The sequence below is a fragment of the Fringilla coelebs genome (genome assembly GCF_963513975.1).
Source record: "Fringilla coelebs genome assembly, chromosome: 8".
NCBI classification, from domain to species: Eukaryota; Metazoa; Chordata; class Aves; order Passeriformes; family Fringillidae; genus Fringilla; species Fringilla coelebs.
In genome coordinates this window covers 30331565-30358919 of record NC_140066.1, presented here as the reverse complement: position 1 = coordinate 30358919, position 27355 = coordinate 30331565, and the positions used below count along the sequence as shown (strand labels likewise).

General features: G+C 41.4%; 1 protein-coding gene across 2 annotated transcripts in view; it reads left to right on the top strand.

Annotated features, from left to right (window-relative positions):
* HSPA12A (heat shock protein family A (Hsp70) member 12A) overlaps positions 1–26741 on the top strand; it is a 52194-nt gene extending 25453 nt beyond the window's left edge. For both annotated transcript variants that reach the window (XM_084210223.1, XM_084210222.1), the window contains exons 8-13: positions 13651–13822; positions 16864–16950; positions 17485–17589; positions 18444–18702; positions 20310–20413; positions 21677–26741. In XM_084210223.1, the coding sequence (XP_084066349.1) occupies positions 13651–13822; positions 16864–16950; positions 17485–17589; positions 18444–18702; positions 20310–20413; positions 21677–22311 (1362 nt within the window). In that variant the 3' untranslated portion in view covers positions 22312–26741. The remainder of the gene's footprint in view (positions 1–13650; positions 13823–16863; positions 16951–17484; positions 17590–18443; positions 18703–20309; positions 20414–21676) is intronic.
* Positions 26742–27355: the final 614 nt, after the last annotated feature.

The window sequence follows — 27355 nt, the reverse complement described above, 5'->3', positions numbered from 1 at the left end:
ATATTTGCACTTTCCATATGCATGTCCTTTATTTCAAATTCAGTTTGTGTCTCTAATATATGAGATGTACACATTCTTCTTTTCATCAGGATATTCATTTTTTAGTTTTTTTTTTTCTTTTTGATTTTTGGTCAGAGACTCGTGTAACCCATTGGCAGCAGCTATGCAATGCACAGTTACTAAAATATCTTCTAGTTCATGAGTAATTTGCAGAGTGCTTCTGGGAAGCACCCAGATTTTTCTAACTCTGTTTCTAACTATCTCTAATGTTGAGCAACGTTTTTCTTAACAGTCTGTATTGTGGGATTGCTAATGCTAGTGCCAGAAGCAAAACACTCTTAAAGTTCTGATGGAAGGACACGGTTGTAGGTAAATCTGAAACACTAGAGACCCATTCATTATCTCTGTATATTGTTGTCTGCCTGCTGTCTGTGTGCATGTGTGCTCGTGAAGTGGGAGCTGTGTAAGGAGCAGGGCAGGGTGCAGGTAGATCTCTTGGCATTTCTCATTTGTGGCACAATGGAATGTTGTTAATTAGTGTCTGTGTCTGTGGTTGTGTCTGTGGTTGTGTACTTCTATGGGCAAGCTTGTCAAACAGCAAGGACTGACAAGGCTTTTAACTCGGGGTGTGTGATCCACTGCAGGAAAGCTTGAGTTTAGGGAAATAATTCATGTTAACTTGACAGATGGCTGAATTTTTTCAAAGCACTGGGGATGAAGAAACAGATGCAGAAAACAGAATTCTGAATTGCCATTCAGTCTTCCAGATTCCTGTTGCTGCATCCAAGTGTTCCTCATGGATGGATCAGAAGTTGCAGCTCTTGTTAGCTATTGGAAGGTGGAAGCATCTTGAAAATGAGGGGCATCATGTAGAGAAGAGTGTGAAAAGGCAGTGGTAGAAACCTTGTAACAGGAGACACACTGAAGTACAACCACCAGTCTGAGCTGAGAGTTAACTTGCAGAAAATATTAATGAGCTGTGGAAATCTGCTGAGCAATCTGTGTCAAATGAGGTAGCCCCAACAGAAGTGAAGTACTAAAACAGCTTCAGTCACTGGCTCACAGTGTAAAGCCCAGCCTTTCTGGAATGGTTAAGTAGTTGTCTAGGCAAAGCTAATGGAATTAATAAAGTGTTGGAAATCTGCTTCTGTGTTCAACACCCATCAGCTTGTGACCAACCTAGGATCTCAGTGCACCTCTGATGTCCCCTCATCTCTGCTTTGCCTTAAACAAAACATTGCTAACCTGGAACTCCTCATCTGCCCAAGGGCTCCTGCATTGCCCCCTCCAGCTGCTGTGCTGCTTCCTCACTGAATGAGTAATCTGCTTGTTCCCTTGAGCTCACAGCTCTTCCTCTCTTTCCATCCAGCCTATCAAATCCTGCTAACTCTGTCTGCATGACAGCTTTTCCTGTCTTTGCACACTGCTGAGCTTTCATCCAGGCTGTCAGTGATTTTGCATCTTGGTTATTGCAACATCATTTCCTTGGCTTCAGCAGCTGTAGTCTGGCCTGGTTTGTATCTCTTCAGAATACTGCCCCAAAAGAGTTTTGTAGCCTTGCATTTGACAGGGAATCAGCCCACATTTGACTCCATCTGTGTCATCTCAGACATGAGCTGTGCATGAACATCTGTATTGCTTACTTATTTTCCTCTTCTGAAACTCTTTTTAAGATGCTGGGTTTTTTCATGCCTACAAAAACCTGACTGTGATTAACCCACTTACATGAGAAAACTGCTCCTCATGGCTTCTTGCTGTTACTCTGCCTGCCCTGTCTGTATCCATCTTTTGTGCTTTTTGTATCCTTAACAATTTCTATAGCTTGAAGCAGGTATTTGTTCTCTCTGGGGCCTTCTGAGGGACTCAGTCTGGCAGGTTGTAGAGAGTTGCATGTCTTTATAAATTATTTTGCTGAATCAAAATTACTTTATTCCTGAATGACAGTTCACAGATGCTTTTTCCTGTGCCTCATGTTTCATTCCTGTGTGTCCAGAAATGGCTCTGAGGCTCTGGGATGCTTGTTGAGGTTTGGTCAGAACTGGAGAGAGCTCTGTGGCAAGAGCAGAGTGTCAACTCTTGTAGGACTCACTTAACTTTAAGTTTCCTTTCCCAAGCCATGTCTGCTGGGATTAGTGTGCATTGCACACTAATTCACTACATCTTTAGTAATGACTTTCATGGTTTATAGTCATATTTGCCATTCTGCCCACTAATAAAATAAAAGACACTATAAATAGCATCAACTTTTCTTGTTTCTGTGTCCCAGTTGTTCTGCTTCACATTCTTTGGCCACAGGAAGTGCAGGCAGAATCTGCAGGCTGGAATTCCTTGAACATGCTAATAGAAATGAAGTCTTAAGGAAGAGTTTGGAGTGTGACAGGAATGTGTGAATGCACAAGCTGTGAGATAAGAAAGTAAAACATGGCATAACAAATGCACTTAGGGGGCAGGGCAGAAGAAAGGGAAGGCTGGTGCATTTTCATAAGCTTGCCCAAAATAATCTCTGGGCTTTCAAACATCAGTCAGTTGCTCAAGTCTGAGATATTGAGGGTTCTTTTCTTTTTAATATGAACTCTTGAGTTTTGAAATAGAGTTCTAGAGCTCTGAAGTAGATTTATTTTTCAATTACAAATAGCAAATGAAATCATTTGCATGGCAAGCTCATATAAACAAAAAGAGGCAGTCTTGGTTATAGGATTAAAACATGTGAGCCTAAAATTCCAGAGGCTTAATTTAACCAGCTTTCATGCTGAACATTTATTATTGTTTTCACATCAGTTTTGTCATGGCATGTGCACAAGGAGAATTATTTAACACATTGTGTTCTGGGGTCAGTGACATTACATTGATCAATACTGCTTTACTCTGGAGAAACCTTCGGAGAAAAATAAACAGACTTGGCAAGAGAGTAATGTGACAGCACAAGAAATTCCTTGCTAATAAAAATATGACATGAAGTATATCTGATTTTTAAAAGGTGGCTTGGGAGGCTTAACCAGATTGAAATTTGTGAAGCTACTCTTATTCCCTCATAAGTCTGTTCTGTACATAAAATACATGCAACTAAAATTTATTTGTGTAGAGACAGTGTGTCAGGGTTCTGCTATAAACTGCCTAAGAAGGTGTAAGGAGCACTGGGAAGATGGTTATTTTTCTGAAACAGTACTTGTTAGTGAGGCAGATGAACAGAAGTGTGTTAATACATCAACCATCATGACTATTTGTAGCTTGTGGGGGTCTGTTGAGTCTCTGATTTCATTTTTTTGATATTAAGATCTTTTTAATCATGAGGGTTAAATTTTTTATCAAGTGATGTTGGGGAAAATTCTGCATCTTAGAGCTAGGCTTAATTAGGAAATGATAACTAACTGAGGGATGTAGATTGCAGTATACAAAATGGGTGCTTCCCATGAAGGCAGAGACATCTGCTAGTCCAGTTCTGTAAATTTCTATTTGTCCACTTTTTTGGCACAAGTTGGAGCATTTGGAGTTTTTTCTTTTGCTAAGCAAGTAAAACAAGTGGTTTTCATAGCATTCTCTGTAAGAGTCAGGCTGTGCCTGTCTCTTACAAAGTTTTTAAACACATTTCTCAGGCTCTTAGAAATTGACTGAAAGCAACAGAAATAGCCAAAAAAATAGAATCTTCATTCTGTCTGGTAGAAATGCTGTACTAGGTGGCATTTACCAGCCCAAAAAGAAAATGATGGTCTGAAAGGCTCTAAACTACAATCATTAGGGAGTGATAGAAACCCACAAATGTAACTCAGCATGGACAGGGTTTGAAACTAATGGGTTTGATTATAATAAATTCATGGAAAAGGTCAGTAGATTGGTCTAAAAGACATCTTAGATAGCAATATTCAGTTACAAAGAAAAGAAATATGAGCTGAAATTGGAACTGTAGGGAAAAGTATTTAAGGCAAAATGAGAAAGCCCAAGGTACAGAACAAGATGCATCCTACAGAAAATAGCAAACTGGTATTTTTCTCAGTGCAGGTCCTTGTGTCTTTTTAGCAAAATCAGCCTGAGCCATGAGGACCCACAATGAGGATGGTTCTAAATAAAGGGAAGGAGAGAGCCTGAGACATTAGGAAGAGACTTGAATAGGAAGAGTCAGGCTTTGCTGTTGTGGTAACTGGTGCATGCCCTGGGTACAAAAAGCATTTCTAGAGTTTTATAACATTAAAAATTGAAAAGCTTATGAGAATTTAATGGCTTCATTTTTCTAATGCACACTACTCATCAAACTTGCAAGTAACATTCTCCTGCACCTTGGGGGATATAATGTAATGCAGCAAAAAATTCTTGGTAATGCCACTTGGAGCTAAGCTTTGAGTTACTGCCCAAATGTGATCTGTGACAAGAGTCCCTTGGGAAGGAACTGCAGCAACATCACCCTGGAGAAATATGGACCAAATGCCACTGTGGTCCCATTCAACTTGGCAAAAAACACAACTTCTACCTGGTATCATTCAGCAATATGTAACTCAGCTTTAGTAATGCTAATTTGGATTTGTGGTCTCAATACCTGAGAAACTTTTTGAGGGCACAACGAAACGTGCAAAGAAAAATGTTGGTGATTTCAGCCTCTTGTGGTTATTCCTCACCTAAAAAATTATCCAAGATTCCTCTCCTTGGAAAATGGTGTCTGGGATTACTTCTGAGACCAAAATGTGATACACTGGATCTAATGTCCTGGGTAAGGTTTGCTGCAATTACTGGTATTCTTTCATGTCTCACAAATATAAGAAATCCTTTTCTCTCTCATGAGGCAGAAATCTTTTGCCTGGCTAGTGTGTAGCAAGAAATTATCTTTCTTATCAGCAGTTAATAAAAGATTTTTGTCAAATAGGCACATGTAAACTCCAGAACCTTCTTCATTAATTGTAAACAAAAGTGCTGCTTCATGATTGGTAGCCAGTGGTCATAATTCAGGTATTTCTGGCCTTATGTTCCATCTTTCTTCTTAAAAGAAAAATAAAAATGTTTTATAAATTGAAAAGGGGAAATTGTAATACAAAATGCAAAAGACCCGATAAGAATAAATTTTATTAATAGAGTCAAACAGTCTCTACTGTTCTAAAGAATTCCAAGCTCAGGTTGAAAATAAAAGAATAGATAATAAAAGCAATGTATAAAATAGGAAGTATAGAAATGTTCAGGTAAAGCAATTTGTACTCTTAGCTGGGTAATAGCAACACTAGAAAAATAAATTGAGGCAGCCTGGCTGTGCTTAGCAAAGGCATTTATCTCAATCAGACAGCCTAGCTCTCTGTAACAAACTGGTTCATCTAATCAGTGGCCACACAAATGCAGCAGTTCTGGCTGCAGCCAGTGCAGCTCCACACATTCATTATTTTAAGTGTCCTGAAAATAAAAGTCACACTTCATTATGCTTCCAGGTGCCCCATTTGTTTTCTTGCTTTTCACAATGAGATAATGCCATAGTTTCTAGGCAGCCATTAGGAGGGAGAAATGTTCCATGTTGTTTCTTACCACAGGAATAGCTTTACTGACAGGTTAGCTGACAGATGAAAAATCAAATGGATTCTGCTTTGGCCCAAAGTGACTTGCAAAGTAACTTGATCAGGTATGTGCATGCACAGACAGCCAGGGTGATTATTCAGAGCCTGAGCACACCTCATTCCAGCAAACTTCAGCAACAGCTCCACTGAAAAACTTGGTATTGATTTGGGTAATCAGAAGTTGATGCTTTTTCATTAGTGGCTTGTTTCACAAAATTTGTTCTCAGTGATTTACAAAATGTTAAATAGGGAGCTTGTGGCAGAGCTGAATGCAAAAGCTGCGTTTTGAGTCCATGTCTGCTATTTGAATCATCGTGTTCTTAAGCATAAAGACCATTTTTACCTCTACAACAAATGAGTTAATGAATTAGGAGCTGAATTTCCTTCTCTGACAAGACACTGGACTAAGGCAGATAATTTTTTTTTGAGTGCAGATTGTGTTAGTGTTGTAAATTCAACCTGTGCACCCCTGATGCATTGAACCAATTGCAAATGTTGCATCACTTTTTCGTGTGGCTCATGGCTGATGTTTAGGATTACAGGATTGCTTGAGGCTGTTGTGCTCTATTTGTGCTATATTTTTAGCTTTAAAAATTAAACAAAAAACCATGCTGTGACAAATGTTTTGTTTTGATTCCAAGACACTTAAACAAAAGTTCTAATTACAATCCATACAGAAACCTGTGAGGACCTGAATAACTGCAGCAGTGGGTCTGGTCCTGCTGTCAGCCTGTCAGACACCATGGGCTCCCTCTCACTGATACACGCAAGGATTTGACACAAGAGTCACAAAGACAAGGAGAGAAAAAGAGTGTGGGTCCTTAGCCTTTGGGAAGGATTCCTTCCTGCAGTTCTGGCCTTTCTCAGTGTAGGATACCTGCAGCATTTTAGTCTTGGAGGCATTAAGGTGGGAGTGTTGGTTGGAGATCATCCAGCCTGACCTTCCAGGTGAAGCAGGGTTATTGATACACTGGGTCAGCAGTGGCTTTATTGAGTCAAGTTTTAAAGCTCTCCAAGGACAGAGATGCCTTTCTGAGCAGCTGTTCATGTGCTGCATCACCATCTTAGTAAAAAGGGGTTTTAGCACCCAGTTTGGACCCCAGCAGCTGCAGTGTGTGGCTTTTGTCAGTCTTTATATCTCCTGGCAAGAATGAGAAAATTTGTGTTCTGCTTTGGACCTGCCCTTCAGAGAGCTGCAGGCAGCTGTTCAACTGCTCCTTGGCCTACAAGAGTTTCTTTCACCTTAAAACTAATTTTAACTGTAAATAAAATGCTAACCTAAACCTCTTGGTCCTTCAGCATACATGGTCATGCACAACTATAAAGGGGGAGTAGTGTAACTATTAATTGGAATTAATTTCTTTGTTGTCTAGTGATGGTCACCAAACCAGCTGTACAGGTGCCAGTGTGAGATACCTTATTACCATCTATCCTACTTGGCTGCAGATGGGAGGATCCCACCCAAAAACCCTTCACAGGAGCTCACAGCTTGTGAGTTCCCTGCTTGAAGTGGGAGCAGCACTGGGTTTGGCCCAGGTGGAAGCTGTAGGAAGGTTGTGAATTTTCTGTGGGTTAAGTTCCTTTATACAGGCTTCTGGTGTGGGCAAGCCCTGGGAATTCAGAATGCACTGCCAAGCCTACACCCTGGATTTTAGAAGCAGGCAAATAGTGTATAAATATATGGTGACAGTATCTACTTCCTCATGGCAGAAGGGAAAGTGTCTGAGGCCCCAAAAGAGCCCTCTCAGGACAAACTCAAAATCCCAAGGAAGGTTTAAAGGCTGATTTTTGCTTTGGATTTCATCCTTTTATGCCTTTCATGTTATTTCATCACTTATATTTGTGTGGATTGAGTAAATAAAAACTATTACAGGGGTCTCTTAGCTTCCAGTTTGTGCCCCTCCATTAGTGGCTTTTTCATCCTCCATAGCTTGGATTCCCCTTGCCTGCAAAATGAAGTTACTGTTATTTTACCATAGACTGAGATGGCCTTTATGCTTTCTCAAGCAGTTTTCTCACAGAGGGATGAGTATCTTTGTCCTGTCCCTGAGCTGTACAGATGGGGAAGCTGACACTGAAAGAATTCTGCAGCTGTGATAATTATCCACAATGTTCTCACTTGTGAAATGCAAAGTATCAGTGACACCTGATCAAACTGGGACGAAGGACAGCCTGTGCCACAAGCCTGATTTTAGTTCAGCCAGGAGTAATAGTGTGGAAATGTATGCATGCATGTGTATCTGTTAGGTATATGCACGTATGTGTAGTGAATGTGAAGAGAAAGCAAAATCTCTTGTTTCTGTGAAGCAAAAAGTGCCTCTGACATTGTAGATGTCAGATCTTTGCAGGATCACCTGCCACCCAAACATTGTGTTGAGTGGATTTTTTTTTAAAAAGTCAATACTCAGTTTTCCTCTGGGCTCTTCTATCCAGAGTATATCATTTTGAAAGGAGGGAAGCACCCTGCAGCTCTTCCTCCTGCCTTTGGCAAACCCAGCCTCTTTGCTGTGGTCACCAAGAGGAATCTTTGAAAATCCTGTTTATTTTGTGGTTGTTGAGCAATTTTAAGAATCTGTCTTTGAAGAGATAAGTGGGCAGAGCTAACTGGGCTGTCTTGACCCCAGTCTATTCTATTTACCCACGATATTTCCTGTACTGCAGCACTCCTCATCCCTCTGAAGTCTAAGGGCAAAGCATCAGGCTATGTGATGGTGTAGTGAGTTTAAAACATTTTTTTTTAAACCTTCTCCAGGCTGAGGATCCAGTGAAAGTGCATTCACTACGCTTTTCCTGCAGCTTTGTGGTACCCACTCGTCCCATTCCCTGCCAGCCCTGCTTCCCCTCCAGTGCCTCTTTGGGATACTGCTGGGAGTCTTTTCCCATGTTGCTCATCTTCCCTGGCAGGCTCTGCCTCCGTAATTAGATCTCAGTGGTTTGTTTGTGACATCCCAGTCTGATGCCATAGGACTGGAGAAAGTGCTAGCTAGTGAAAAAGGAGGAGGATTAGAGGAGCTCACTTCCCTAAGTGGATGGTGTTATCATGAAGCCCTTAGCACAATGAACTGATTAGTTTAAACAGTGGAAGTTTCACAAGGCACCTAATTTCCAACTGTGTAATGAGGCTGGCTCTTTTTATTTTTCCTTTTACATGTTTGTCTGTTTCTTTTATTTATGCTACATTTTTGTATCTGGAAATGCTTTATTGTGAATGCAGTAGTGAATCAGGTCTTAAATGACTACAAAATATATCAAGGCAGGAAAAAAGTAGGATTCATCCAATCAGTTCTTTTAATAAGTTTTATAACTCAAAAGGACAGGTGCACTCCATGTAAGGCATGTTCCTTGTGTTACAAATCAGTGTTCAGGTGATTTTTTTTCCCCATTAAAAATATATCTGGTGTATCTTTCTGAAAAACCAAAAAAAGAAGAAACTTTACCTGTTGCTTTCAGTAATTTGCAAGGATAGGAATAGGAAACAGGTACCTTGTCAATCATGGTGTATTTCCTAACACTGTACTTCTTTTGAGGTCACTGTGGTGTAATAAATAAAGAACAGACTGGTGTTCTATCTGGCTGTGGAAAACTGCAGCTAAATGCTGATGCTTCTAATTACAGCAGCATTCAGGGATGGGACATTTTCATCTAGGCCTACCTTAAAAAGACTGACTACATGGAATATTCTATTATAATGCTGTTTTTAATGTCATATGTTACAATATTAAAAAGAAACGAAAGAGCATTGATTTTTTTTTTCTGTGTGTTGTGGCATGTGAGACTGGGTTTTAAGAGCAGCATCTTTTAATCTGTATCAATGGTGATTCTGCATGTGGAGTGAGTTTTCTGAAATGCTCAGACTGCTGTAGTGAGCTGCAGTCCAGACCTCAGTATTTGCTAGTGGTGAATTACTCTAACAGTTGGCAGCTGATGCTGTTCAGGGACTCAGGAATGTGTTGTGGTCGGCTGTGGCTCTCTCCTGGTGACACCTCTCCGGCTATAAAAACAGACCTGGTGGCCAGGGTGAGAATTCACCTGCATCTGGATGGTGAAATTATATATGCTGCAGTACATGAGACTGTGAAGTGGTTTGAAGTTTGCTGTCAATGAACAGCAGTGCACTGGCACCAGCACACAGACCTGTGCTACTGGAGGGAGTGAGGTCTGGGAGTTCTCTTGTCAAAAACCAAAATCCTAGTTCTCAGGCATATGAGCAAAGTTGAATTTTAGAGCAGTTCTTTTCATAGCATTCTTTACTTCTACTAGGTCTATAAATGCAGCTATATCCTGAAAATTGATTTAAGAATTTTTTTGTGCTCAAATAATTTTTGTAATCCCATGATGAGTTTTCAGCTTTTGTGTTCTTGGGGAAGCTGCTGTCTGCTGCCTTCATGTTCCATAAGTGATGACTGCTAGTGAGTGTCATGGGAGCAGGAAAATCTCCTTAGCAGGCTGGAGTCAAGACACTGCTCTGTTCTAAACTCTGCCATAAGCTGCCCTGGGCAAAAGCAAGTTGGTGTGTCTGTCCCACTGCCTGGATGATCTCTAGAATGTTGAATATTGAGACATTGTTTAGATCTGCCCTGCTCAGGCCTGTTGATGTGTGAATCCCTGGTGTTTATTACAGTAGTGCTTGGGCAGTGGTGGGGGAGAACATGGAGTGAGGCAGACAGAAAGCAGAAAGTGAAAAATACAGCAAATTCCCAAATGCCTGCAATTAATAATTTTAACAAATGCATCACTGTTTCTTCATGTTGGCTGCCTGCTGTTTCCCCTCCTCTTTCTCTGCATGCTCAATATTTTTGTCCCATCTGTCCCTTGGCCGTAATGATGGGACAGATGCACTGCCTAAGTCTTCCTCTTGGAGCTTGTACTAAAACAACCTCATTGCTCCATTCCTCCCCAGCAGTATTTATGTGCTCATGTTTCTTTATCATCTCCCCCTCTCCCATTTTCTCTGTGCTGTGTATAGATGTATAGATATATATGTAATGTGTTTTCTTTCATGGTTTAAATGGAAATACTGTATACACGAGGTATGAACTATTGATTGCTACATACACATATCTATATATTTTTATGTGTAAAATGTGTGTATATATGTACATATATGTGTGTCTACATATAAAATATGTGTTGGATACCTTGTACCTTTCACTGTAAAAGATTCTCTGTATGGTCTTTTTATGATGTGAAGCAACACATTCTTCATTGTAACTGCCCCTTCAAACTCTTCAAGAAAAGCTTTTAAACTAAAAACCTCAGCATTTTCTTCATGAGGTTCTGTTAGGATCAGCTGTGCTTTGAACTGTTAAAAACTGTCATTTCTGTTGCATGTTTTCCTCAGGAGGTATTTTGGGTATGTTAAAATCATAGCTAGGGAGAAAAAGGAGGAAGAATAGCATCTGCTGTGCACGGAGGGTCTGAGAGCACAGATCGAGTCCATCCGCTGCAGGTCACTGCCTGCCTCTCCTGACTGCAGTGTGAAAAGTTCATGGTACAGGCTGCTGCTGGAGGAGGGGAGGAAGCAAATGTTATTGTTAATGGTTTACTGTTTGCTTTTAGCAGGACCAGCCTTGGGAGATTGTACTAAAATCCCCCCTAGAACAGATGATTTGGCAATTAATACAATCTTCTCCCCACCACCACCTCCAGTTAGGAAGTACCAGTGCATTCCATGTGTGTGCAACTCAGTTCCTGTCACCTCTGCAAATGCTTTAGATTTGCATTTTAATAGCCTTAGCAAAAAATATATTTTCTCTAAAATACAATTTTGTCTTTAGTGTGTAGGTTAGCCTCAGACTAAGAATTGTCTGTGCTGCTGACCCATGCCCCGTACAAGGAGTAGACTGAGGATACTTGAGTTCATCTACATTGCTAGATAGTGAAAAAGCCCCACTTGCTGCTCAGATTCAGAGCTCTCACACAACATGATAATGGATTTAATACAAGTAAAAACTGAAGCAGGGTAGTCAGGAGCTATTTGTTCTCCAAGCCCTTATTGGATGGAGTAGGAAGTGCTGCCCTTAGAACTGCAGCAAGATCCAGATTAGGCTTTTTGCAAAACTCTCCAAAGGCAAAGACAGTTTGTGTGCAGACATCCATACATTTGTGGAATTCTTAAGTAGATCAGACAAATCTGTTTGTCAGGGACCAGATATTGATTCATATCTGGAATGTTGCTCTTTCCAGTGCAGCAAACCAAAACTTCCTGTGTGGAAAAGCTCAGCTGGAGATAAGTGATGTTGAAGTGAGCTGGCATGAAAGCAGCCCTGCCTGTGCCTGCTCCATCCAGATGGGTCACAGGAGGGACTGGGTTTGTCCTGAGGCACATCCTCATCCCCAGTGCAGCTCCAGGGCTGCTTCTGCCAGCATGCTCACATACAAGAGAGGTGATGGCAGGAGAGTCTGTGCTTAATTGATGCTCTTTTTATACATTTTAGGGTTACTCTGGCTGATGTAAATCTCTTTTCCAAAGTTTGGAAGTTTGGTTGCAAACGTTCTTTTCAATACAATATTTTTTCGATATGTGTTGCCACAGAGCTGACAAAGTTTGAAATTTTGTAGTATTTGTTCAAAATTTTCCTTCCCACACAGTTCTGCTAATTTTGGATCATGCTGTTTAGTCCAGTGGATGTAACTGAAGCAGAGAAGTTTGCCCAACAGCAATAAGGGCTGTAAAGTGCCCATAATCCCAGTCATGGTGGGCTTGTAAAATAATGAGCAACCATGATTTAAGAGTTTAACTCTTAAGTCATTTTAGAACTTACTGTTGTGTTTTGCCTTTTTTTTTTTTTTTTTGTTACCAACAGTGAGGAAGATGCTTTCTTTCAGAATCTGTTTATGTTAGTTATTAGGATGGAGAGGGTAAAGTGAGTCAGTAAATATGAAAGACAGTTTTGTGTCTCAAGTCTTATCCTGGTACTACTTTTTAAAGTAAAGTAAACAACTTTATTTTGAGTTTCTGATTGCAGTTGTCAATGAGGCAGCAATTCCCTCAGCCCACAATGTAGCTGTATGAAAGAGGCCAAAATCCTCTGCAGACTTCCCATGTCCTTTCCAGTCCTTCTTTTGGGGATGCTCTAGAGGCACCACTGTGCGTGTGTGTATGAGTCGAAGGCTGGAAGACTGACTGTGGAAGCATAAAAATGTTAATTTTGTTTCATTTGTTTGCTATCAAGCTTTAGTGCTCAGGCACTTAACTGAAAAGTAATAGCAAGTAACCCAAAAGTTGGCAGAAAGAGTTGAAAGTTGTCTTATTTTGTAGATAGAAGTACTGGGAAAAGGAAATTAAAACTGAGTTTTGTGAATTGTTCTTTGAATATTTTTCTTCAAGCCCAGTTCTGAGAGTGATGTACTTACTAAGAACTTCTGACTTTTTGAAAATACCTGTGTCTGAAGGCTGAAAATCCAGTAAGAAAATAGAATGGCAAACACTGATTTTATAATGTGGTATTATTTTTAGGCTTGTTGTCATTACATTTTAGGGAACCTGCCCTGTTGTATTTTGTCTCCTTGAATATACTGAGCATTTTGAAGATGTTATAAAAGCAAATGTACTTTAAAGTAATGGGTTTTGAAATAGAAAATGTTGGTTGTAAGACAGAAGATGCATTACTGGCAATGTGTATTGTATATTCCTATACAGTTAAACAGTGCAGGAGCCTCATTTTGGCAAGGACTGTGAATATCTGGAACATAAAGACATAGTTAAAATATTGTTGTGGCAAGGGGAGGCAAAAGGAGGCTGAAAGGAGGCTGGGGCCCCTGTTAGCTGGCAGATTCACAGGTGAATTAGAATTGAGTTCAGGTTTTAGGCCAATTGTTACTGGTTTCAAACCAATTTCCTTCGTTTCTCCACCTGTCACGTACACAAGTGCTCGGTTAGACACTTAGCATGGTAAGTGCATGCAATCCTCCCTGTTACAGCCTGTGGAGTTGTGCTGTGCAGTGTGGGCAGGACAATTCCCAGATGCAGACCTGCCTTCCCCCCTGGCAGCAGCTCCTTGCTGGGACGAGCTCTGCGGGGCGAGCCAGCGGAGCCCACGGGCTGGGGACAGCCTTGTGCTGAGAGGGGCTGCTGGGCTGCAGGGTTCCCCACCCCTCTTCTCTGACCCCTTCTCTCTCACAGGCAGGAATGGCATCTCCTGAAAACCCCGAGCAGTTGATCATTGCCCTGGAGCCCGAGGCTGCCTCTATCTACTGCCGAAAGCTGCGCCTGCACCAGATGATAGACCTGAGTAGTAGGGCACCTGTCAATGGCTACAGCCCGAGTGACACTATTGGAACTGGATTTACACAGGGTACTTCTGTTCATTCACTTTGCAGATTCTCATTGATTTGTCCCCCAGGGCTGGTTTCTTACCTTTTCTTGTTGTCTTTGTTCCCTTGAAATGTTTCAGGCTGGCATCAGTTTGTTTTAAAAACTCTTTTGCTGCTTACCGTAGTTAGACTTGTTTATATGTTGACCCAGCAGACATCACAGAATGATTTGGGTTTGAAAGAAACTCAAAAATCATCTAGTTCCAACCTTCTGCTATGGGCAGGGACACCTTCCACTAGACCAGGTTGCTCCAAGCCCTGTCCAACCTGGCCTTGGACACTTCAGGGATGGGGCAGCCACAGCTTCTCTGGGCACCTCTCACCACCCTCAAAGGGAACAATTTCTTCCTAATATACACTTGAATTTGTGGCATGCCGGTAGCTTCTTTGTCTTGCCTTTTTTTGGATGTTGTGGGAGTCCTTTAGTATTTTCACAACAGTATTTTTTTGCCTTAATTTAAGTTAGTGCTTCACGTTGGATCATTTTTTTCATTTAATTTGTTGGAAGCAATTATGTGTTAGATTATCAGCATTATTGAGGCAGTGCTAAATAACTGGATCTGCAATGAAACAATTAGTCTGAGGTGTTCCCAAGTATTGGCAGATGCTTTTTGATGTCATCTTTATGAAATATCATTAATGAATTTCAACACTCGGTGGAACACATGGCATTGGAATGTAGCAATAAATTTATCTGCATGTTGAAGAGAACTGGATAATGCACTTCTGATTTATTGAGCTGGGATCTGTTGCTACTGTCACTGTTAGAAGGGATTTGAAGGGATTTGAAGGACAGAGATTGGAGCCCTGTAAGTCACTTGACAGAAGATCCTTCATCACCAGAGATTTTTGAGCTTGGCAGCCTACTGAAACTGGAGGCAAAAAAGGAAACAAGAAAGGAAAATGGTCTGCAGCAGTAAGATTTGATAGCTGCTTAATGTGCATATTTCTCTATATCTCTGTGAATTGCAACAGTTGCCCTGATACTGATGGTAGTGTGTCAGTCTATCCTAGAAGGAGTTTTTCAGAAGAGTCTGTATTTTGCTAGGTCAAAACAGTAGAGGCAAGTGGGAGGTTAAGCTAGTAGAGCTATTCCTGCACTTACCAGAGCATTTTTTTTTTAGTTAGGCAGACTGACTACATCATTTTCTCAAATCCATGGCTCTCCCAGCCAGCACTTGTCAGATGTGTTCAGTGTTTGGAGGCCCACGCAGAGTACAGGACACAATCTGTTTTCAGGATTCTGTCCCTTCAGGGCCCCTTGGCTTCTGTCCCCCTCATTCGTGCCCTGAACTGTTCCAGTTCCATGTGATTTTACATGAACTCACTTTCAGACAACACAGGGATTTGCTTCTGGGAAAATAATAAAGGAGTTCATCTGGTAAAGGTTTTGAAGCTGGGCAGAATCTGGCAGATCATGGATTTCTGCTAATGGGCTTTTTCTTGGGTGGGGGTACCACTCTCATTCTTGACTTTGTATGGTAAAAAGCTGTTGGGGATGAGAAAGGTTTCATGTCAAAATTAATGAAAACAAAGTTTGGAGTGAATTAATTTGGGGTTGGAATTAAAATTTCATAAAGGCATGGCAAGCACCCAAGACAAGCTGAGAACAGATTAAGGAGAAAAACCCTTTAAATATAAACAGAGAGACGCACTCCAAGGACCATATTATTGCTGTGAAGTCAAAACAGAAATTTTAGTGCTCATAGTAGCAAGGATAAGCTTGCTTCAGTTGTAGTTAAAGACTGGCTCTTGTGTTCACTTCTGGCCCACAGGAGGGAATGAAAGGATTGCCATTGATTTCTGTGAGTTTGACAGGCCCTCACTTGGACCTGGTGCTTGTTCTGCCATGGAATTCTTCATCTGAGCTCTCCCTGTGCTGCCCAGACCCTGAACTGGGGCTGGGGCAGCTTCTCTGCATCGTGGAGTCTTCTTGGGGAGGGTGCAGGAGCAAGCAGAGCTGATGCTCTATTTTCTGATGACAGGCACTACAGAAATAGGAAGCAAAGTGCATTCTGTGATTTGCATGCTGGTATTTTCAGAAAGAATTTCTACTCATGACAGGCTGCCTCTCTTGTAGTGTTTTATGAAGTGCCTTTGAAGGTGAGTGATGATAACACAAGGAATGTAGGGGGTTTTTTGATCATTCAGTTATGGAGGTTGATTTAGAGGCATAAATAGCAGAGGTTCTCACTACTCTGCTTTCTCTTGACAGACTGCTCTGCATCTTTTAAATGTCTAAGTAGCAGTTAAGTCTTGTCAGTTAATGGGTTGTTACAATAGTCTTGCAAGATTACACTTAATTTTTAATTGGTGTATATTATAAATACTCTGAGGGTCAGCCCTGGTGATCACTGTGTCCTTAAAATTAATTCTAATTCTTACTTGTCCTTAAGATTAATTCTGAATAATCTGAGCAGCAGTGCTTCTGGCTGCTTGTTTTGGGGTAGACTGACATCCTGAGAGGCTGGGGAGGCGTATTTGCCTGAGCACTCAAAATGAGCAGTGGCTTTTGGAAATGTGGGAATGTTTTCCCATCCCGGGTGGTGGGGCGGCTGTCTGGGTGTGGGCTGGAGCTGCCACCTGCTGGTGGTGGAGGCTGCTGTGAGCACAGCTGGCTGCCGTGAGCACAGCTGGCTGCCAGCCCCCCACCCTGCTGCCAGCACACGCTTTGCAAGCCAGAGTGTATTGAAAAACTGCAAGTCAGACCTGTTTATAGCTTTCTTGTCATTAGATTGTTAATATATATGATTAGTTTGCATTATTTCTGTTAGGTAAGTCATATAGATTAAAAGACAAGTAAATATAACAATACCAAGGAAGATCAGGGTGGCTGTAAACTATTTTTCCCTCTTTCCAGGAATGGCATTCTAAGGTTCCTGGTCCCAGTGCAATAATTTTTGTACATTTGTTAAGAAGGGATAAATACAGATCTCTCAGCCTGCTTGCACTCGTTTCCTGTAGTTTTTGATTCTATTCATGCTTTTTTAGACTCAGTAACTTGTTTTTCTGTTATCACTAGGGAAGGAGCACGTGCGCCGGAACCGGCAGAGCCGGACCTTCATGGTGGAAAATGTCATAGGAGAGATCTGGTCTGAGCTGGAGGAAGGTACTGTCCTTTCTTCAGCAAACTTTGCTCTCGCTGGTGTTGTGTTGCAGGCAAATATTGTGTTTCCCACAAAGGTGCTGTGCACTGCATTGTTCTCACAGTGGTTATGAAGGGGAAAAGGAAAAAACCACAAGTTCACGTGCTGCTCTTAGTTACAAGTGCTGAATTGCAATTCTGTATGCTCTAGCATAATAAGATTTGTTAATCAGATGGTGGGAAGCCATGCAACTGGAATATTTTCCTCAGAATAGGCTTTATAAATATGGTATAATATTTGGTAGCCCACTATGATGTACACCAGCAGCATGAGCAGTCCCACTTTTCAGCTGTGCTGCATTAATAACTTTTGACATCTGACTTTGATATTTGTTATCAATCATTGTGTTGTAATTACTAGCAAAGATCAGGTCTTCAGCATGGCCATTGCTGGCTGGCTGTAGGCCCTTATCTGGTGCCCTCAGGAGGTCTCCCTGCAGTGAGCTGGTGTGCTCACAGTGGTGTAAATGGCCCTGGCCTGTCCCCTTGGCATTCCAGGTGATCGGTACATCGTGGTTGACAGCGGAGGAGGCACGGTGGACATGACTGTCCATCAGATCAGGCTTCCTGAAGGACATCTGAAGGAGCTCTACAAAGCAACAGGTAACGTCACTTCCACTGCTTGCTTTATGTAATTAGATTGTGTATTACATATTTATGTAATGTTTTGGCTTGTCAGTGAAGGAAATGTGTGCCTTTATTGCATTTCACTGACAGTTCTTCCTGAAACGAGACCAGCGCACAAAATCAGTATAACCCAGTGTGGTATTCCCATTCTCTGAACAGAGAGAGACATAATTCCCTCTCCCAGGATTTTTCCTGGGAAAGGCAGTGAGACACCTCAGAGAAGAAGAGAAGACAATTCTTATCTTTATTCCCTGCTCCTCTTGTTTTGCACCTGTGGAATGCCTTATGGAGATTGTTTACCAAAAGTGATTTGGTTATTGGACGCCGTGAAGATTGTTTTGTTTCCTTGGACCATTGGGTCAAAGATGTTTCCTGGCTGTGTCAGACAGTCACAGGTTTTTCTTTAGTATTTTTTGTATAGTATAGTACAGTATCTTTTCAGTATAGTTCTAATACAGTATTAGTGTAATATAGTATAGCTTTAATAAAGCAGTTGTTCAGCATTCTGAATCATGGAGTCAAAGCACATTTATTCCCTGGCTGGGGATTACCTGTTTCTATGATAACCCAGCTGCTGGTTGGCTGAATCACTCATTTAGAGTGAAAGTGTTTGAGTGGCTATGATGATACAGGTGTAACAGTGAGGCAAAAGTAAGATCATGTTGTGTATTAGACCAACTGTTACATTTAGCAAAGATCCTCTTTTTGCAAACCTTCTCCTATGACAGTCCTGAGAGTGTTGTTCTGATGTGCATCTGGTCAACTCGAAATGTCACAGGAATATTGAAGAATATGCAGAATATTAAAGCTGTGTTTTTTCTGTGCTACAGGTGGCCCATACGGTTCTCTAGGTGTGGACTACGAGTTCGAGAAGCTGCTGTGTAAAATCTTTGGGGAAGATTTCATTGAGCAGTTTAAAATCAAGCGCCCTGCGGCCTGGGTGGATCTGATGATCGCCTTTGAGTCCCGCAAGCGGGCGGCAGCTCCCGACAGGACCAACCCCCTGAACATCACCCTGCCCTTCTCCTTCATTGACTACTACAAGAAGTTCCGAGGTCACAGTGTAGAACATGCCTTGAGGAAAAGCAAGTGAGTAGACAAGCACGTGGATGCAGAATTAACTACTGGTAGCAAAGACAAATAATTAAAATATCCTAATTACATTGGGACTGAAAGGGGATAGCGTAGAAGTGTAGTGCAAGGATGAGAAAATGGGGTTGCGTCTGGTGCAGTTTCCAAAATGAAAAGTTCTCATCCATTTCTTGCAAAAGCTTTTCTGTAGAAGATTTCCACTTTTTATATTGCTTTCTGTGACTTCTGCATCACTTTCTTTGTTTGTATAATGAGAGTCTCTTGCATGTTAATTAGGAATGTCAGATCAAACACAGAATTTGTTGCCTAGAACCTTAATTTTTAGTGGCCTGGATCCTGGAAAAAAATCCAAGATTGTGAGATGTGTAAATATATTCATGGCTTGAGGGAAGTTATTAACAGTATCAGATCACTGGAGAAAACATATACTACTGCATAAAGCTCTGTAAGGGGAAGCATTCAGCTTTTGAAATGATGGCAGGCTTTGGCTTCTTATAGTATTTAACAAGCTTGATAATTTACTTGATAGGCTGGGAGATCCCCTCCAGAGATCTTAATTCATGATTTGCAGTATCAAGAAGTCACCCTAAATGACAAGATCATGGGCTGCTGTAGAAAAGGAAGTGAGCAGAAAGTAGAAATGGGCATTTTGCATCTCCTGAAGTTACATATTTCAGAAAACCTGGAGTTTAATGAGAATGAACAAGAGAACCTGTGAATCTGGGACAGAATGCTTGGGATCTGAGACGGGAAGATTTGATATTTAGTACCTGTGCCTTAATTTTTTAAACTAGCCAATGTTGAATGTAATATGCAGGCTGGAACTCCTGCATCTCTTTCAGAAGTTATTGGTAAATGTACTGGAAGCTTAAGTGACTTGGAATCCAGCTAAAAGTTTCTTTCTAAATGAGACTGAGGTTCTGAAATCATTAAAAATTTCTGGAAATCCTCCTCCTCACGAGGTCATCTCCTTTTTATTAGTAGTCTTAATGGTGAATCTTAGAGGAGGTGATAAATGCTCCCTTTAAATGAAATGAAATCAATTGGATAACAGGATAGAAAGAGTGTAAAGGTTAACATTTAATGTGCATGAATGTAAGGGAGATTACTGAGCTATACAGATGTATATCAGTGATAGAATAGCATAATGCCTATGTTCACTTAATAAATGTTATGCCTCATTTAAAATGCAGTTCTCTCTTCTGCCTCCTGAGGCTTCCCAACTTGCTTGTTTTCCTTGTGTGTTTCCAGTGGCTTTGGCCTGCCACTGCTATAATCTAAATGCTGCCCTTCTGGGGATGAATCAGTGCTGTTTCAGATGAGCGAGCACTGCATTGACTGCCAGCTGTTTCAGAGAGCAGTTGAGCATTGCTAATACTGCAGAAGGCAATCAGGCAAAGAAAACAACAATTAGACAAGCCAAAATAATAATTCTCCTTTCAAGTTTTACATAACTGCGGTTGGTATGGGGCTAGGGTGAGGTGGGGCACTTTGTTCCAAGGAAAATGCACGCAGATTCTGTAAACTCATTCATTTATTTCATGCTGGTTGTTTCACAGCTCAGCTGCAATGCTTTAATGTTCTTTCTCACTGTTCCTTTGCAGTGTGGACTTTGTGAAGTGGTCCTCCCAGGGAATGCTGAGGATGAGCCCGGATGCAATGAACGCTCTTTTCAAACCTACGATTGACCAGATCATTCAGCACCTGGGTACGTATCTGGGTGTGGTTCCACTTCCTGGCTGAGCTCAAACTGAAGCTTTGCTCACCCATTTCAACCCAGTAACAACTCCTGGTACGCACCAGTTGTTGACAAGGAATTCAGTTTTGAAACTTGCAGCTCTCTACAAATCAGCTAGGAAAACAGGAAAAGTAAGGGATGTGTCCTGAGCACATACTCCTGCCTAGCTCCAGTGCTAGTTACTGAGTGTGATTCAGTTGTGTTACTGCCTAAGCTCCAATTACTCTATGCTTCCAGGGCTGCAAGCATTCAGAGGGCTGACATCCACTGAGAATCCCAGATCCTGCCTTGCTTTTTCCTGGTTCAGGCAACAACCAAATTATGCCAGAGTTGTACCTTGTTTCGGACTATTCCAGCTATTAAGACCTCCAATTTGTTCCTCCCTAGTGGAAGGTCACATTTGTTCATGACCATCACTGACATCTCTAAAGCACAAATAGTAAATGATGCATCGTGGTAAAAGTCCTTCCAGGCATGGCTTAAGCAGCAATGAATTTATTTGTCCAGTAATGGAAAGTGACATGTGGTTATTGGGAAAGTTGCTATTTAAGGTCTCCCTAGACAAAGATGAAATTAGTATCAAGTAGAGTATAATGTTTGTGGTGAGAAAAGTGTGCTTTTTACATGTTTTAAAGCACTATTTGGAAGAAATATCCAGCTTTGCTCATCATTTGTGAGGGGTTATTAGCTAAATTTCAGAACTTAATAAGACAACAAGTACAGAGCAGCTTATATGTGAGCAGAGAGGGAGGGAGACACCTAGGACTGCAACAGTCGTGACAGGTAACTCACCTGTTTGAACTAAAAGTGAGCCTACAACTGGTTTCTTGAAAGTAGATGGTTTTCTTGAAAGTAGATGTAGGCTATTCTAAGAAGGAAAATCTGTAAGAGTGTAAAGAGGGATTGTTTTGCAGATGGTATTTATTGCGCTTCTGCTGGGGTCAGAAATAAGTGAATTTGGAATGGAGTGATTTCTCTGGAATGCAATAAAGGGTCGGTTTTAAATGCCAATTTCAAAAATGTTGTTTGGTTTGTGGTGAGTGAATTCGTAGTGAAATACTCAAGAGATAACAGAAGTGGGACTGGTGCATGCTGAGGGGGTGGCAGTGTGGGCACAGACGTGACAGTTTCAGATCATGTGCATGGAACACTCAGTACACTCAGGCATTGGCATTTTCACTTGCAGTGCCTTATTAAAGTGGATTTTATTGGATGCTCTCTGTTTCTGTTCAGGTGAGGTGTTTGATAAGCCAGAGGTGACCAATGTGAAGTTCCTCTTCCTGGTGGGCGGCTTCGCTGAATCCCCCTTGCTCCAGCAAGCCGTGCAGAGCGCTTTTGGCTCCAGGTGCCGGGTGATCATTCCCCAGGATGTGGGGCTGACCATCCTCAAAGGAGCTGTTCTCTTTGGCCTCGACCCCGCTGTCATCAAGGTGCGGCGCTCCCCGCTGACCTACGGCGTGGGGGTGCTCAATCGCTTCGTGGAGGGCAAGCATCCCCCGGAGAAGCTGCTGGTCAAGGACGGCACGCGCTGGTGCACCGACGTCTTCGACAAATTCATCTCGGCCGACCAGTCTGTAGCGCTGGGAGAGACTGTGACCCGCAGTTACACACCTGCCAAGCCTTCCCAGTTAGTCATAGTGATCAACATCTACAGCTCGGAGCAGGACGGCGTCAGCTTCATCACCGAGCCCGGCGTGAAGAAGTGCGGCACGCTGCGCTTGGATCTGACGGGGACTGACGCCTCCGCGCCCAACCGGCGCGAGATCAAAACGCTGATGCAGTTTGGGGACACTGAAATCAAAGCCATGGCTGTTGATGTCGCGACCTCTAAAAGTGTCAAAGTTGGTATTGATTTCTTAAATTACTGACGGCCTTTTCCCCCGCCATAGCCTGTTTGTGAGACTGATCTTCCACTGTTCTGTTTTTTGACTTCTGTCTGTCATGTCATCGCCTTGAATTTCAGCAGGCTACATGAGAACAGCTAGTAAGGTGGGGTGTGTTGTGTTTGTGTCCTTTGGTGACCAAGGACTGCATTTTAAAAGACCCTTAAAAAGTTTTGGGAGCAAAAGTTCCAGAGGTAGTAAAAGTTACCAAGTTACTCACGCATGCTTTAAGATCTACCTTTATAAAATAAACACTGATTATTGTTGGGTCCTGAAGGTTAGTTAAAAAAACACCAAGTTGTAATCTCTTTGCCTTGTTCTTCTTCCTCTTCCTCCTGAGAAAAACTCACTAATCCACGTGGCTGTTGTAGGGGGGTGTATCTGTGTGGGATATCTGTTTAAACAGCACCATCCTCTGGCAATGGGAACAAATTAGTTGTTTTATTGTATTCTTTTGATTTTGCCCAGTGCTTTCAGAATTTCAAGTGCTGAAAATCGGTGACTCAAAGAAATAGGATCTAAGTTACTTAAATTCTGAGTAAAGAAAATCTCCAGAAATCCTTTAAAATTATATTTAGGAAATACTTATGTGTTTTGGGGGCCTAATATTGATTGCTCCCATTTGAAAACAAGGCCTTTGGTGTCAGAGCTCTCAGAACAAGCTATCAGATTAATTAGCTAGCATTACCCTCATTTTGCTTCAGAAAATAGTATTAAGGACAAACCTATTTCTCTTTTGGGTCTTCTAAACTTATTTTTATTAGTCTTCATCTGAAACCACAGAATCACAGAGTAATTGAGCTTGAAGGGGACATCCATTGACTGATAAAACCTCTCCATTTTAAGCAGTATCAGAACAAGTTTCTTTTTCCAATTTTTATGGTCTCCAAAATGAAGATCCCTAAACTCCAGGCAACTTATTTAACAACCCTCACTGCAAAAGTTTTTTTCTTATGCTTAAAAGGAATTTCTCGAGTTAAATTTGTGCGTGTGGCCTCTTTCTTGCTCCTTCACTGGATACCTCTGAGAAGTCTGGCTCCATCCTCTTTGCTGTCTGCTCTCAGGCATTCTTAGCATCCCCTGAGCCTCCCTGAGTCCAGCAGCCCCAGCTCTCGCAGCCTCTCCTCACATGAAAGATGCTCCAGTCCCTTCTCCCCTTCACAGCCCTCTGCTGCTCTCAGAGCTCTGTCTGTGTCTCCCTTGTCCTGGAAGCTCAGAGCTGGACCTGGCACTCAGGCATGGTCTCAGCAGGGCTGAATCAGGGAATGATCCCTTTCCTGGACCTGCTGGCAGTGCTGTTCCCCTTGCAGCCCACCAGAGGCTGGTGGCACTCTCCATGGCAGGGGCACACTGCTGGCTCCCGCTCAGGGTCTGTCTGCCAGGGTGGGGCTGTGCTGCCAGGCTGCTCCCAGACAGCTTCTCCTGCTCCATGGGCTCCTTCCTGCCCCCTTCAGCACTTTGCACTTGCCTTGGCTGAACTTCACGAGGTTCCTATCTGCACATTTCTCTGTCAACATCCCTCTGACCCATCTGCTTTATCAAGCACTTCCCCCCAGGTGATTACATTTTTTTTCTTGTTCATTCCTGTGTTGTTTTGGAAGCACAGCTAGATGATGGCTGTCCAGAAACACAATTCACAAGAGACAAAACATTCAGATCTAACCATAATATGTTTTTTTGTAGCACACATTTTAATTCAGTAAAATACATTGCTGGGTTGAGTTGAATGGCCAGTGAAGTGGAGGGCAGAAGCCAATAGAATGAAACTATAAATAGCATAAAATAAAGCATTCCTTACCTGGCAGTGAGCACAGAGCTCTTGATGCAGGAGAAGTGCACTGATGGCCATGGCAGTATCTTGTTTTCCAAGTTAGAACTTTGTGGAAGTGTTTCCTTAAGCATGCTCACCTGGCAAATTTATTTTGCAACTAGAATAGGTTTTATTTTGCAAAATTCTACAGGAAGAAAACTTCTGAAACCTATATTCTGCATCTGTCATGAACTGACAACTTCAGATTCAATTCCAAATTCCACTCCAAATTAGCAGAGTGGTACCAACCTGTAGAATCACCCTAAAATGCTGACACTTTCCAGTGCATTTAATACAGAGCTGCCTGATTACCTGCTGGAATTCATTACATTTTCAAAACATTCCAATGTCAATTATTAATCTAAACCTTCCTTTTTAAAAAGTTGAGCATGAGTTAAATCCATTACTGACACTTTTGGGAGATTAAAGCTTTATCAGTTATTTCATTAATTTATGTTCCAATCCTGCACTTAAACTTTCTGTGTTTATCCTGGAGTTTTGCCACAGTAGAGAGCTGGACAAACGATCCACTGCATTTTGTCATTGAGTTTTCTGTGTCTCCTGCAGAATTCCCTGATTTAATGGGAAATATGTTCTGCATTCAGCTTTAAAATAAATAAATAAAGGACTATGGAGAATGCTAGTCACAGTATCCTGCTGGATACTTTCTATAATTACAAAGTGTGCTTGCTAGCAGTTGATTTCCTGCTGCCTGCTAAATGCTTTAAAAGCTAAATACTGGGAATTTTTTTTGTTTGTGCTGCTTTCCATGGTTTACAAACAAGAGAAACTTTAAGATGAGTTATGAACAATATAATTTTATGTATATACAATATTTAAATATTGTACAGACTCTTTCTTTCTACAGTGCTATTTTCTTGTATAAAAATGCACTTTGCCTCTGTTGATTTCATTCAGCTGTTAATTTTAAATAACACAGTTTCTCAATCAGCTTCTGTAATTATAGGCTTTTAAAGATGGTAAGATATGAAAAGTAAAAGGCTGATCTTCTAATAATAGGAAAGAAATGTTGGTGTGTCAGAGAATACAACATTCTTCCTGCAATGCAAGTCATACCAACTAAGCACATCACACAAATGCAATAGTCTGTTGCTGGGGTTTTCATTTCTTTGTTTCAGATGGTGACCATTCCATCTCCAGCAATTCTTCATAATAATGGATGAATCCTCCTGTAAAACCAAAAATCAGATTGTAAAATCTGGGTATACAGCTTCTTCACTAGGTTTTGGGTTTTTAATAAGGATCTTCTCTAGTTTAAAAAACAACAACAACAAGTGAAAAACTACCTCCCAAAGCCAGGCAACACTCTTGTATTGTAGCTGCAGGTAAGACACAGTCTCTGTCTACCACTTCCACCTGCCAAAAAACAAAATTCTTACAGAAAAATAGGCTTTGCTGTCTTTGCATGCTATGTTAAGCTGAATCTGTCCAGTTCTGCACAGATTTGTTTTCAGTGGCCTTAACACAGGATTTGGTTTAATAAATGGCTGCCACCCCCTGTCTCCCCTGTGAAGAGGAGGTGACCTGCACCATCAGGTGGCCCATGAGTTTTGTGCTGTTTCCAGCCTCTCTGCAGGGAAGCTACAGGTGGTTGGTTTCTGCAGCTCTTCTGAAGCACAGTTCCCTGCACAGCAGCGATTTCTGCCCTTCCTGATTCACCTTCTGTAAGATCCTATCTGGATCCAAGCAGGGGATTGTTGCTGAAATCCCTGTAACTGTGAAACGTGGTTTACATATTTTTGCACTTCCTCCTTCAGTCTGGTGAGAGCACTGTCAAGCTTATCTTTGCAGAGCACTGAACTACTGAACAAACTCCCAGCTGTCCTTGTTGCCCTCTTTAAGAATGGAAAATTAGCTCGTCTCTCTAAGGAATTAGAATTGTTAAGTAGAATATTATGCTGTGGTCTGTAGACAATAACCCAATTAAACAACTTTACATTTTAAGAGGATGCCCATTTCAATAAAGGATGTTAGGTTGTAAAATTTATATGAAATTTACTAGGAAATGAGGCATTTTTAGAATTGTAGTTGTGATACTTTTGCAGGACATTCCCCTGCAGAGCATTTTTTTGGTAGGGGTTTCAGATGACATTGTGCAACTTATTGACTGTGCAACTGATTGCACACTTGGCAAGACAACAAGGCCAGCTATCCATAGGGAAAGCAGGTGGTCTTGGCAGGGGTTTTGCTCTAAACAGCAATTTGCAAGTTTGGGTCCAAGTTACTGAACTCTAGGCTGAAGTTTAGCAGCTAATTGTGATGGAATGATTGATTGTGCTAGAATATGATAAATGTGCAGTGGTGGTTAGGACAGTTTTCAGTGGTATGAGTATACCAATATTCATATACAGGAGTTTTAATGCATTATTATGAGAAGGCTAATTATATATTGCAGAGATTTAATAGCCAAGATAAGCTGCATATTTATGATATGAAGTGGCTTAAGCGGATGAATAGTATAAGAGTTGTTGGGCATAATGTCTCAGTACTCACCTGCTTGAAATAATCTTAAACTATATTATAAAACCAACCATTGTGGTCTTGTTCACCTCTGTGCAAGATAAATTCAGATTTCACTGATACTTGGAGCTGTTCACAACTTGTCTGGATTGTATCTTGAGTGTTCTTGTGTCTTCAATCATGTCAAATAAAATACCTTAAAACTAATTTCTCTTTTTGGGTGCTACTGTTCTTATGAAAATAGCTATAAAAAGAAACCTAATTTATTATGAAAGTGAGGAAGGCCAAGCGGTTATGCTTGAATTTGGGTGCCCCTTTGTGTGTGTAATTGAGCAGAAGTGACACCAGCCATCTGCATGGCTTTAGTTCACTTGTGTGCCCAAGGTGGATCTTCAGTGCTGCCCATGACTCAGCTTCCAGCAAAATTGGTGTAGCTCTCTGAGTAAGGTGTTTGTTGGAGTTCAGGCAGAAAGACTTTGGGCCATACCAAAAGCAGATCAGGTATTTTCTGTAATGATGCTCTCAGAGAGTCAGAAAATGAAATAAAAAATCTGATATATCAAGGAGAGGTGTAATCTCTTAGGTCTTGTATAATTAAAAGCTGTTTTATTGTTAAAAATTAATTACCAAGCCAATAAGCTGGCCAATAACCAGCTATATCAGCATGAGAATGTGCCTCTTTATAGCTCCAGGATGTTCAGTAAGGTCCAGCTGCACTGAAGAAACCCTTGCACAGCA